General features: G+C 48.4%; 1 protein-coding gene across 2 annotated transcripts in view; it reads left to right on the forward strand.

Annotated features, from left to right (window-relative positions):
* Inpp5d (inositol polyphosphate-5-phosphatase D) overlaps positions 1-13,161 on the forward strand; it is a 113,464-nt gene that overhangs the window by 68,842 nt on the left and 31,461 nt on the right. For both annotated transcript variants that reach the window (XM_059278260.1, XM_059278261.1), the window contains 3 exons: positions 3,607-3,687; positions 3,807-3,878; positions 5,499-5,622. In XM_059278260.1, coding sequence (XP_059134243.1) covers positions 3,607-3,687; positions 3,807-3,878; positions 5,499-5,622 — 277 coding nt within the window. The remainder of the gene's footprint in view (positions 1-3,606; positions 3,688-3,806; positions 3,879-5,498; positions 5,623-13,161) is intronic.

Genomic DNA, 13,161 nt, shown 5'->3' on the forward strand with positions numbered 1-13,161 from the left:
TCGCTCCTCTGCTGGCAAGAGTAGAAGCAGGTTTTCTGAAGGACATATGAGCTGTATAGAAAAGTTGGCTGCTCTTTTCTGAAAGGAAATGGAGGAGTGGATCTGGGGAGGAACGGAGGAGGGGGATTAGGAGGAGGAGGAGGAGGGAGGGGAAACTGCAGTGGGAATGGATTGTATGAGAGAAGAATTAAAAACAAAAAAATTATAAAGAAGAAAGGACTACCTGCATCCTTCAAGTAGTCCTCTGAGTGGGAAGCTGGTTTAGGGATCACGTGGGCACTGAGAGGCACCGACAAGGGTAGGTACTGACTCTGTGTCTCTGCAAATAAAGACAGAAAATCAGATGGATGGCAAAAGATGGCGAAATGTGGCGCGATACAGTAAGAGAATTCTGTCCATGGTGCAGACATTGCTGTGGCGTGAGCTCCCGGCATTCTCACGAGCTGTTTGGAGACAGCATGTTACAGAGCAGTGTGAGAATGAGGATGCAAGGCTACAGGCAGAAATCAAGCCAGGGGGATTTCAGTCCAGAGGATGCTGATCACCACCATGTGACCAGTAGGACTGAAGAGACATGGGCCCGCCAAGGAGTGTGAGCTTGTAGGGGTGTTAGAATTAATCTGAAGGTTTAGTATTTTGAGACTCCAGAATAAGCTGACAGTTGATTATGCACATAAGTGGGAGTGTGACAAAAATGTGGGGCTCTGAGAAAGCCCCTGTGATGTCAACTTTTAGGCCACCCTCAGGCAAAAAGGGTATATTGATAGGGCTTAGAGCCTGACATGCTGGAATCTAGTGGCCGTGCAGTTCTTGGGAGCATAAGGAAGGTAATTCCTGGAAAGACAGGTTGTCTTCATAGCAGCCTTGATAATAGATGAACTGTGCAAGGTAGTACCTGCTGGAGTCCTAATTCTTCAGAAGGCTGAGGCAGGAGGATTACTTGAGCCCATAAGTTCTAGACCTGTATGGACAACATAACAAGATTCCAATAAAAACAAATGAAGAGGAAAAACCAAATAGGTGAAGGGTCATGCTAGTCCCTTCCTGCTCCAAGTGTCCTGTGCACGCGCGCTTCCTAGTACCAGACAAGGCAGAAGAGAAGAGGACAAGACCCTCCTCTCCATCACCCTTGACTTTCCTAACTGAGCTGGCTATAATCTTTTACAGAAGGACAGTTTTTCAGAGCTGTTCCTGTCTGCAGTTGCTCTGAATAGCCATCTTGAAATATGCCAGAGAAGAATATTTTGAGGTAGCCTATTTTGGTCTCCCACAAAGATTTTACAGGGAAAAATGTATTTGTGTTCTATTTATACAACTAAAAATATTCATCAGAGCGGGGGAAACTGGTTCTTCACTGTATTTGAAGTGAAGGATGGGTTAATTTCTAAGAAAGTCTAGGCAAATGGGTGCTGCTGAACACCAGCATTTAAATAGCTCGAATGGGAGAGCACGCCCCAGATCTTTGAAATAGGTAAGGATGGAGACCAGGTCTCCAGAGTTGGGCCTGCAGTGGCCAGGGCAAGACCAGCGGGCAGCAAGGACGACTGTGCTTGCAATTGGAAGCCGGACAGAGTTGTGACAGGGTAGAGGGTAGCGCCCTCTATGTGGGGTAGAATTCGGATCTCACTCCTAACCCCTCAAAAAGCAGAGAAATGTCTATCTTTGTTTGAAATGTTTATATATATATATATATTAACTCACAGAGATCCACCTGCTGGGATTAAAGGCGTGCTCCATCACACTCAGCTATTGTGTGTGTGTGTGTGTGTGTGTGTGTGTGTGTGTGTGTCTGTCTGTCTGTCTGTCTATGTGATGTGTGCAGGTGTCCACAGGGGCCAGAAGAAGGTGTTAGATTCACTAGAACTGGAGTTACAGGCAATTGTAAGATGTCCAGTATGGGTGCTGGGGACTAAATTCAAGTCCTCTTGAAGACTGGAAAATGCTCTTAACCACTTATCCATCTGTCAGCCCCCAAAATATCTGTCTTGATAGACCCTCAGACCTTACAGTCCAGAGGAGTGACCTGATACAGGGGTAGAGGATAGAAGACTGGCCCCCGGGGCCTGTGTTCAGTCTTGTTCCTTGACCATGTAATAATGTCCTACCCTGCACAGTGGGGAACAGAGCAGAGGTGGCATATACCTTTAATCCCAGCATTCCGGGCTTGGGGGGCAAGGGTGGGAGGCAGGAGCATCTCTGTGAGTTTGAGACCAGCCTGGTCTACAGAATGAGTTCCAGGACAGCCAGGGATACACAGGGAAAGCCGGGTTTGATGGCACAGACCTCTAAGCCCAGCTTAGAGGATACTAAGAAAGGAAGATTGAAAGCTGAAGGCTGCCTGGCCTGTATCTCCAGACCCTGTCTTAAGCAAACAGAAGACAAAACAAATCAAAAGCCAGTGTAGCCTGGCTGAGAGCATGAGCTCTCGAGGGTTTGAGTTAGTCCTACACAGGTCTGTGTGTCCATCCATCCTACTCCCGAAGGCAGCGGCAGTACCTCGTCAACTCCGCCTCTCCAGCAGGGGAGCATGTCCGGGGTAAAAGAGATGTTTCAGCACTTAGCTTTGTTTTGGTTTTTCTTTTTTCAGTGCTTGGACTTGAACTTGGACCTCACTCATGCAGTTCATGCCTCAGCCTTGCAAATGCCTATTCTAAAAATAAATGCTTGGAGTCAGGCCCAGCATACATGGGTGCCAGACCCAGTCTGCGGTTTGTTAGCTATGTGTCTTTGGACAAGCGACTATAGGCTTTTGGGTTCCATTGTTCACTAAACAGGTCTGTTGAGCATCTTTATTGGTCAGACATCAGTGTTGCAGACACTGAACATTGTACCTTTGGTCTCCATCCTCCTGGAGCCCACGTTCCAGCAAGGGCATCATACACCAAAGCCACAGTTGAAAGCAACAGCTTCATCCCACGGTGACTGATACCGACCACAGCAGGGTGATTTGACCATGACAACCAGGGAGCTGTTTGAGCTGTGGTAGTTAGGGAGGAGCTCTTTGTGGATCTGAGATCTTGACGGCAAGATGCCCTTCCCAGATGAGATCCAAGCCTCTGGATATTCCTTAGCAAGTAGAGCTCAAGGCTGACCGGAAGCGAGGAGGAGGAGGAGGAGGAGGAGGAGGAGGAGGAGGAGGAGGAGGAGGAGGAGGAGGGGGAGGGTGGTTCAGAGTGGAGCATCTGAGCCTGCAGCACCTTCAGAGTCAGGGTGTGGAGCTTGCATGCGGTTCTGCCTGCCGTGGGAAGCAGCCAGCGAGGGCTTAGGCAGTAGGGATGGGTATATTTTGGAAGTAGAGCAAGAAAACGGGCTCAGGCGACGTAGGAGGGCGGGAAGGTGATGATCAAGGACGGCCCCAGAGTTTTAAGGACTGTGTAGGTGGGGTGAGAAGCACTGTGGGTGAGGTAGAGTTAAAGAGAAGAATTGAAGATCTATTTTTTGGCCACGAAGAATTTGGGGTGCTTATATATACCACAGTGTCCTTGTCTTCAAACAGGGGTGCTGGGGGGTGGGAGACGGAACGAGAAGCAGCATGGGAAGTGTCCATTGCCCACCCTACAGCTCATGGTCAGCCAAACCTCATTTGTTCTCATTTTGATTTCCTAGGTGCCCAGTGAAGCCAACCCCATCAACATGGTGGCCAAGCTCAGCCAGTTGACAAGTCTCCTGTCTTCCATTGAAGATAAGGTACTCCCAGGGGTACCACGGCACCTCTTGATTTTTCTGTAGTCCCCTCCTTGCACCAAGAGTGTCCTGGTCCCAGGTTCTGCATTCCTTTGACTCTGACTTATCACTGCTATCCGCAGGTCAAGGCCTTGCTGCACGAGGGCTCTGAGTCTCCCAACAGGCGTTCCCTCATCCCTCCGGTCACCTTTGAGGTAAGTTGACTCTGGAGGAGTGGAGCCTGACCTGGAGAGCTACCACCCTTGGGGGCCGCTGGGTTTCCTGTGAAAAGAGGCTTTTGACTTGACCATAGAAGGACATGGAGCTCAGTGGCAGAGAACAGTAGCTCGTTGGGAAAGTGGACAAACGTTAAAATGGCTGCCTGAATGCACCAGCGAAGCCCCTTATGGGGGGCCTATAGAGAAAGAGCTCCTCACTGGTCCCAAGGCGGGGTAAACTTTGTCACCCCTAAAGTGGGAAGGAGGGGTAACATTAAGCTGAGGGTCTCAGACTGCTTATAAAACAGTGTCTAGGGGAGGGGACAGTTAGAGAAAATAATTCTTGTGATTTCCTTAAAAATGACTGGCTGAGACCCAGAAAGGTGTATTTTCTTTATGGACCCCCATAATCCTGGTGCTTCCTGCCCAATCTAGTCCCAGCTTCATGAGATACCCTACTAGCCACCCCAAAGCCCTCCTTATCCCTGAAAGTAATGCCACAACAGACAGATTTCCATTTTCTTCCTCCACCTTGTTTTTTAAATTTTACTTTTATTTATTTATTTAGTGTGTGTGCGTGTGTGTGTGTGTGTGTGTGTGCGTGTGCGTGTATGTGTGTTTGTGTGTGTGTGTGTGTGTGTGTGTGTGTGAGAGAGAGAGAGAGAGAGAGAGAGAGAGAGAGAGAGAGAGAGAGAGAGAGAGAATGTGGAGGTAAGAGGACAGCTTGCAAGAATGAGTTCTCTCCCTCCACCATGTGGGTCCCAAGGATTGACTCCAAGTCACCAGGCTTGGTGGCAGGCTCCTTTACCCACAAAAGCAGGCTCCTTTACCCACAAAACCATCTTGCTGACTCCTCTATCACTCCTGTTTGTTTGTTTGTTTATTTGTTTTTTTGAGATAGGGCCCCACCCAGCCTCCTCTTGCCTCCACCTAAATGTGCCCCCACGTTCAGCCTGGAGTTTTCATTTTCTTTTTTTTTCCTTTTTTTTTTTTTTTTTTTTCGTTTTTCGAGACAGGGTTTCTCTGTGTAGTTTTGCGCCTTTCCTGGGACTCACTTGGTAGACCAGGCTGGCCTTGAACTCACAGAGATCCGCCTGGCTCTGCCTCCCAAGTGCTGGGATTAAAGGCATGCGCCACCAACGCCCGGCTAGTTTTCATTTTCTGAACATGCCCAGGCAAGTGTCTTCTCCGTGATTATTATCGGTAGATGCTCAATTAGCGGTTGTAACAAGGCCCCAGAGTGTGAATCTATTAGTAAGATTCTTCCCAGAAGTAGATGACACATCGGATTAATAACTGTTGTCAAACTAATCCGTGACTGAACCATTTCCCAGCAGTTCATCTGTTTCCTCCACCGGATCTGTTGGTGGCACGGCTGGGTTGCACAATGGGAGAGCCTGGCTCAGCTTCAGTGTGAGCCATTTTTCAGGCATGCTACGGAATCTAGGGGTGTTGTGGGAATCGCGTGTGTCAGGCCAGGGTGAGGAAGGCCCCGAAGTAAGAGCCAGATAGCCCTACCGAGGACACTGACCCAGGGTTCCCCAGCCATGTAGACAAATGGTTCAGAGTTGGCATCCCCAAAGCCCAACCACTGACTGCATCTCTCACACTCCCAAGGTGAAGTCAGAGTCCCTGGGGATTCCTCAGAAAATGCATCTCAAAGTGGATGTCGAGTCTGGGAAACTCATCATTAAGAAGTCCAAAGATGGTTCCGAGGACAAGTTCTACAGCCACAAAAAAAGTAAGCCACCCGCTCCCCATCCCACCCCAACCCCTCAACACACACGCCATGTTCTGGTTCTGTGTGGGAACTCCTGCAAATGACCAGTGACTAGCTGGTCCACAACAAGTATCTTAGTTACTCTTCTCCTGCTGTGACAGAAACACCACGGCCAAGACAACTTACAAAATAAAACGTTTGATGTGAGGCTCATACTTCCAGAGGGTTAGAGTCCATGACCATCATAATGGGGAGCACGGCAGCAGGTGGGCAAGCATGGACTGGATCAGTAGCTGAGAGCCTACCTACATCTTGATTCACAAGCAGAGAGAGGGCTAATTAGGGATGCCCAAAGCCTACCCCCCACTGCCACACCTCCCCCAACAAGACCACACCTCCTAAATCTTCCTAAATAGTTCCACCGACTGGGAAGCAAGCGTTCAAATATATGAGCCTATGGGCTCCACAGCAACTGTCAGCAAAAGCCGTTTCCCTCCCCTATTTTTGAGAGTGGTCCCTGTCCCTGAGTGTTCTCCGAGCTTCTCTCTGCCTATGGAATTCCTTTCCTGCTATCAGGACACACTTCAGGGGTCTCCCCTGCATACTCTGCCAATACCCCTGGGAATGAGTTTATAAATAAATTACTTGTCACAGCTGTCCCATAGCAGTCCTGTGTGTATACGTGGGGATTTCATGTCTCTGTGTGTGACTGTTCACCTCTTCCCTACAAGCATGCAGTCACCTCCCTGTGCTGGAACAGGCCCCGCGATGATGGTATGGCTAGGAGAGCCACTGGGTTGGCACCCTTAGCAAAGCTCTAACCCTGCGGAACTGAAGTATACGAACTCTGTGTCTAAAAGGTCCAAATTCCCATCCCAGCTCTGTTACTCAGAAGCTAGGGACCTTGACCCACCTCTCTCAGCTTCTGATTCTGGTTCTCAGGGATGAGAAAGATTGAGCAAACAATGCATGGGTTACAGCCCAGCACCTAGCCTCTCTCAGACCAGCTGTTCCCGTGGGCACGGCTGAGCCATGGCTGCTCCGGATGTCACACTGTCCAGTATTTATGCACACAGTGAGAATGATCCCCACAACAGCTTGATGAAGAAGCCGCTGTGGGCAGAGCAGTATCCAGGGCAGCAAGAGACCCATATGGTCCCTGCCCACGTGAAATTTGTATTCTGGTGCGTTGAGGGTGAATAAATACTCAGATAAATCTATTGACCCGGTGGTTTCAGCTACTTGGAAGCTTTGAAGAAAACAGAACAGCATGATATGTAGAGGTCCTTTGGGAAGAAGGAATGGTTTAGGGAGCAGGCAGGAGGCTGGCCCTTTTAAGCAATGAGCGTGTGAGCTGAGACCTCAGGTTATATGAGCTAAGACCTCGGGTTGTGCAGCGTCAGGGGCCTGAGGGAAGAGTCTTCAGAGAGGGCAAACACCACGAGGTGGAAAGACACAGGGTACTGAAGGTGAGCGGAAATGGGCCGAGGGTGCTGTGGGAACAGAACTGGAGGGCGAGGAAGCGGGGTTTGGATGCCCTAGCCTCCCGGGCAAGATAGGTATCTCATGAGGAGGACTTTGGAAAAACTCCTAAGCAAGAAGTTTCAGGCTAGACACTGGTGCTGCTGAGTTAGAGCCACAGGTGGTACTGAGGGTGAATGTTCATCACCACAATATGGGGTTTTGACTGCCCACCTTCAAATCTAGGCTCTACCTCTGGCCAGCTGTGCTACATCAGCCTCTTAACCTCTCTGTGCCTCCAGCCTGTCTGTAAAATGGGAATGATGACAGTGGATAACACGTGGAGACTGCGTGAGAAGCCATGAATTCATGCTTATGAGGGCGATTTGCACAGCTCCTCACTGCTCTGCATTGAATGGGAGAATGTCCAAGCAGGGGCTGAGGACAGGGCCTGTTGACCCTGCGCCTCCTCTCCTGAGCCCCTCCTGGGCACTGGCTCTGTCAGGGGTAGGGTACAGCCAGGGAAGGGCCAGGATAGTACTGGGGAGGAAAAGGTCTCTTTTTCCCTCTTGCGTCTTAAGTTCTTGGCAGAAGCCAGGACCGACTACCAAGAGGAAGAGGAATGGATTGCTCACATGTAAGTCTCATGTGACGTGGACGGCCTCCCAGGGAAACCGGGACTGGGAGGAGCAGAGTGTTGCAGGCAGGTTTGGGAGGAGTGGGGAGCTGGAGACTGTCAGCACAGAGGGGCTGCAAGTTAGGGCAGTGGGAGGAGCTTGGCTAGGCCTGGGAGCTCAGATTCCTCTCAGCCTCCTTTGTCCTTGGCAGTAGGAGTCCTTCCCTCCAGGTATGGACAGAATACTTGTCACGTGAGGGCTTTATCACCAGCTCAAAGACAGACTAGAAAGTCCTTTCTGCCTCCCCATCCCTTCTGTCAAGGTGCTGTGTTTTGGGATCCTGGGTCCTCAGACCCAGCAATAAATACCACAAGCAGTATTAGAAGTCCAGAGCTGAGTTCCCAGCTCAGCCACTGTGACGTGGTTTGGTGCCTTCTCTCTGCTCCTCCACTGTAGCGCTGCTACAAGGGTTAAAAGGATGATGATCAAAACGTGTGGTGCCTGGTGTGGAGAGGGTGCTTGGCTCATTGGCTGCTGCCAGCGGCGACACTGACAAGGACCCTTCCCATGCTGCTCTAAGGACAGAGTGGAATGGGGGTGGAGGGTGGGGAGATGAATCCTGAAGGAGGGCCTCTGGACTCTGGAGTAAGAAGCTGCCAGGTCATCGCAGAGTTGAGCTCACAGCATCAGGCCAGGGCTCCGCCTTACCGCAGCAGATGGTTTGAGCAGGAAGCCTGTGCCATAAGCGGCTGACTTAGATAAGTGCGTGCCACTTGTGCAAGGAGAGTAGGTCAAGAGATCCATTGCAGTGGGGTCATCCATGACAGCTAATGAGGTCACACTGAACTCCTGAGAAGTGCTGAGAACTGGGTTTCAGTGCTAGGTGCCGTGGCCACTGTTACGTGATTTACTGCCCGTGCTCCTTGGACAGAGACGCCCATTCCACACTGTTCCGGTGTTTCAGAGCCTCCTGTGTGCCGTTATGTATATGTAGCTTTCTATGTCAATCAAAATAAATAAGCAAAAGGAAAATGTGAGAGAGAGAGGAGGAAGAGAGAGAGGAGGAAGAGAGAGAGAGAGGCTTCCTTTCTGTGGATGTTTTATTTTGTTTGTTTGGTTGGGTTTTTTTTTTGAAACAGAGGCTCATGTTTTCTAAGCTAGTTTTGAATTCACTGTGTAGCTAAGGTTGGTCTAGAATTCCCGATGCTCCTGACACCACCTGCATTCCGTATGTAATCTCTATCTCATTGGTTTCAAGAAAGCAGAAAATACAAATAAGCTAATGTTTAAAACAAAATCTATGTTGCCAGATGACCTTGGACTGTACCCTCCCAGATGCTGTTCAAAGTCATCGTGTGAGGCTGCGTATGGTGGTACAGCCTCTTAATCCCAGTGCTTAGGAGGCAGAGCAGGTGGCTCTTCATGAATTCGAGGCCAGTGTAATGTACACAGTGAGCCTTGGGCCAGTCAGGGCTGCATAATGAGACCTTGTCTCAAAAAAAATTAATTAATTAATTAACAACAGTAATAGTGCAAGCTGGATGTTGTGGTACACGTCTACAATCTCAGCACCTGGGAAGCTTGCACTTTCCTTTTTATAAACTTACGTGTGTGTGTGTGTGTGTGTGTGTGTGTGTGTGTGTGTGTGTGTCTTCGGATTCCCTAGAGTGGAGTCACAGACAGTTGTAAACATAAGTGCTGGCAAACAAGCTCGTATCCTCTGCAGACATAGATATTCTCTTAACCACTGAGCCTCTCCAGCCTACACTCTACACGACGGTACACAACATTTCATCTTGTGTCATACGAAAGGACCAATGCTGACTATTTCAGACCCTATAGAAACCAGAAATTTCATGATTCAACCTCAAAATTGCAAATCTCAGTCATCTCCTCTTCAGCTTACAAAAATGTAATGGTGGCTTCTTTACTGAAACCTATCTTTAGTTGGAAATGGCTCAAGATTTGGTGTCTTTATTCTTCTGAGCTTGCAGCTGTGAAGGGAGCATGGGACAATTGACAAAAATGAATGAAAAGACGAAACACATGAGGGGATGAGTTACATGGATAAAAGGAGACTGGACTATGAGATAAGAACGGAAGACTATGAAATAAGCTGGAGGAAGAGCTCAGCAGCCAAGAGCACTGGCTGTTCGTTCAGGAGACCTAGGCTTGGTTCCAGCATAAACGTGACAGCTGTCAATCATCTGTGACCCCAGTTCTGGGGGACCAAGTGCCCTCTTCTGCTACCAAACCAAATGGGCTTTGCATACATTTGGTGCACAGATACATACAGGCAAAACACTCATACACATTACATAAAAATTTAAATTAGCTGTGTGGTAGTGGCACATGACTTTAATCCCAGCACTCAGGAGGCAGAAGTGGGTGGGTCTCTGAGTTCAAGGCCAGCCGGTCTACAGAGCAAGTTCCAGGACAGCCAGGGCTACACAGAGAGACCTTGTCTTGAAATTTTTTTAAAAAAATTAATTAATTAAAGCTAGGAGTGGTGTTAAATGCCTTTAATCCCAGCATTTGGGAGGCAGAGACAGATAAATCCCTGTGAGTTTGAGGACAGGCGTGTCTATGTAGAGAGTTCAAGGATAGTCAGGACTACATAGAGAGATCCTGTCTCAAAGGAAAAAAAAAAAACAGAAATTTTAATTAAAAATTTTAAATTAACAGAAAGAGGAAAGAAAAAGGAAGAACCACTCAGCACAGCACAAGGGTCAGAGGCAGGGGGATCAGGAGTTCAAGCCAGCCTCAGCTGTATACAACCTTGTTTCAAAAATCCAAAAAGAAATAGATTTTTAAAATAAATAATTTAAAGGGCCAGAGAATGTAGAGTGCTTGTCTATCGTGTGTGAGGCCCCCAGTCCTGCCAAAAATAGAATGAAAACATTGAAAAAGTAAAAAGGTAAATTCGAGGGAAGATCTCATAGGTGGGTTCGTTTTGTTTTCATCTTCTGAGGCAGAGTCTAATGACTCTGGGCTAGCCTGGGCTAGCCAGGGCTAGCCTGGAACTCACTATGCATTCAGGCTGGCCTCAAACTTGACTGATGGCGGTGTTCCTCACTCAGTCTCCTGACACACGCTGTTGTACACAGTGTGCTTTTCTAATTGATGCACCAGCCCAGGGACTTCACCCCCACAAGTGTTAGTAAAAATAACGAGGAGAAAGAGAAAAACTTGTAGCTGTGTGGTCGCTACACGAGTGTGTGGGTTCACTCGGGTCCGTGGAATGCAGACTCAGAGGCATCTTAGGAATGAATTTAGCCTAACATGGCTGTGGGGGGGGGGGGGGGGGTCCAGCCGGGAAGGACTGAAGCACTCTTCCCTCACCTAGGGCAGTTTTATTTCTCTCCAGTACAGTTCAGCCCGTTAATTTCCATGTGCTCAAAACAACCTGAAAGGACCTCCCAACAACACAATGCCAAGTGCAGATTCGTCGTTTCTCAGGTACCAGGTTTTCCGGGTTTCCTGAATCAAGTTTTGCACATGCCTTTGTATCCTTGGGAAAGTCCCAGACAGGATTCACATAGAGGGCAGCAAGGGAAACAAAAGGTGTCTGCTAAACAAAAGGTGGGTTAGGGCTAGGTGCTGCTCTCTGGAGCCAGGCCAGGTGCGGCTCAGCAGGAATGCCACTATAAAAACTCATCGAAGACCCCAGAAAAGCATGTCACCGAATAACACACATGTCTAGGCTGAGAATGCCCTGAGTGTTCAGCACAACAGAGAAGACACCTCCAGCACTGGGGAGCCTTCCAACATTGAGTTCTAAGGAAAGGCCCTAGAACTTCCGGAGTGAGGTAGAATAGAATACATTGGAGATCCCCCAGCTTCTGTGGGTGCTCGGAGAACTCCTAAGACTCGACATGGGACTCCATTCTGGATAGGACTTATTAAATTGAAAGGATACAAAGAAAACTCAACAGAAGAGAAAAGCATATGAGGAGAAGTCTGGAGGTCTTCACACGCCTCTAGAGAGTGACTCTCAACCTTCCTAATGCTGTGAGCCTTTCATACAGTCCCTCAGGTTGTGGTGACCCCCAACCATAAAATTATTTTTGTTTCTATTTCATAACTACAATTTTGCTGCTATTATGGATCATAATGTAAATATTGTGTTTTCCAATGATCTTGGGCAACCTATGAACAGGTTGTCTGACTCCTAAAGGGGTCACAACCCCACAGGTTGAGAACCACTGTTCTAGACGATTTCCCACTGGAGTCATAGAGGTCATACTCAACCCCTCCACCTCTGTTAGTTGTGACAAGTCTACCTGATTAGAGACTCTGTGCTTGAGGTGGTTGGTTGGTTGGTTGGTTGGTTGGTTGGTTGGTTGGTTGCTTAGTTAGTTTTGAAGTCATGAGGATCACAAGGTCCTATGCATGTCGGGCAAGTGCTAGAGGAAAATAGGAAAAACAGGCCAATATGCAAATAGACAGCCTCATGGGGCCCAGGCACTCAGTCCTCATCCTCTCCTTCACCTCCCAAGGGCTGGTATTATGGTGTCAGTCACTAGGCCTAGCCGCAGGTAAGGACTTCCCCCAAAAGAACTCCAGTAGCTCAGGAAACAGCAAAAATTGACAAATGGGAGTCTATGAAACTAAAGTACTTCTGGCCAGCAAGGGAACCAGTTAACAGAGCGAAGAGGCAGCCTGCAGAATGGGGGGAAGTCTTGGCCAGCCGTTCATCTGACAGCGGATTGATATCACAGTGATAGCTGCACACCCGTGTTTATCGTAGCCATGTTCATCATAGCCAAGTTATGGAATTGGCCTTGGTGCCCATCAGCAAATGAAGAAAATGTTCCTGTACGTGATGGAATGGATATTACTCAGCCATAAAGAACAATGAGATACCATTTATAGGAAAATGGATGGAACTGGAGATGAGAAAGAGAGGGAGGGGGAGGGAGGGAGATAGAGAAAGAGAGAGAGACTGTGACAGAGAGAAGCAGAGAGGGCTACTAAGGGAAAAGGGGACCAAGGTGGAGTACAGAGGTAGGCCACATGGAGCAACTATGTAATGATCTAAGTACATCATGTGCGTGAATGAAGATGTTACAATGAATGGATATGTTAATATATGCTAATTTAAAAGTCAGACAGTTCTTAGAAAGCTACTGGGGATGTTACTGTGTCAAAATGAAGACGTAAACAAAGAAAGAGGATGACATGGAACGTGAGAAAGGTCCCATAAGAGGGACGAAGGAGTAGATTCCAGGGTACTGAAGAAGGCAGCTTCTCATCAGGCCTCAAAGTCACCAGACCTAGAGGTTCTGGGAAAGTGCTTAGACGCAGGACACAGACAGCAGAGCAGTGCTTAGTCACGTGGGAATGCGTGTTACAAAGGGAAGGAGAATTCAAATCAAGGAAAGCACATAGCACAGGGTTAGGACGGTAGCTCAGTGTACAGCGTGACCCGCAGCACCATCAAAAAAGAAAAGAGCAGGGCAATTGTACAATTACAAAAACC

The sequence above is a fragment of the Peromyscus eremicus genome, chromosome 13 (genome assembly GCF_949786415.1).
Source record: "Peromyscus eremicus chromosome 13, PerEre_H2_v1, whole genome shotgun sequence".
Taxonomy (NCBI): domain Eukaryota; kingdom Metazoa; phylum Chordata; class Mammalia; order Rodentia; family Cricetidae; genus Peromyscus; species Peromyscus eremicus.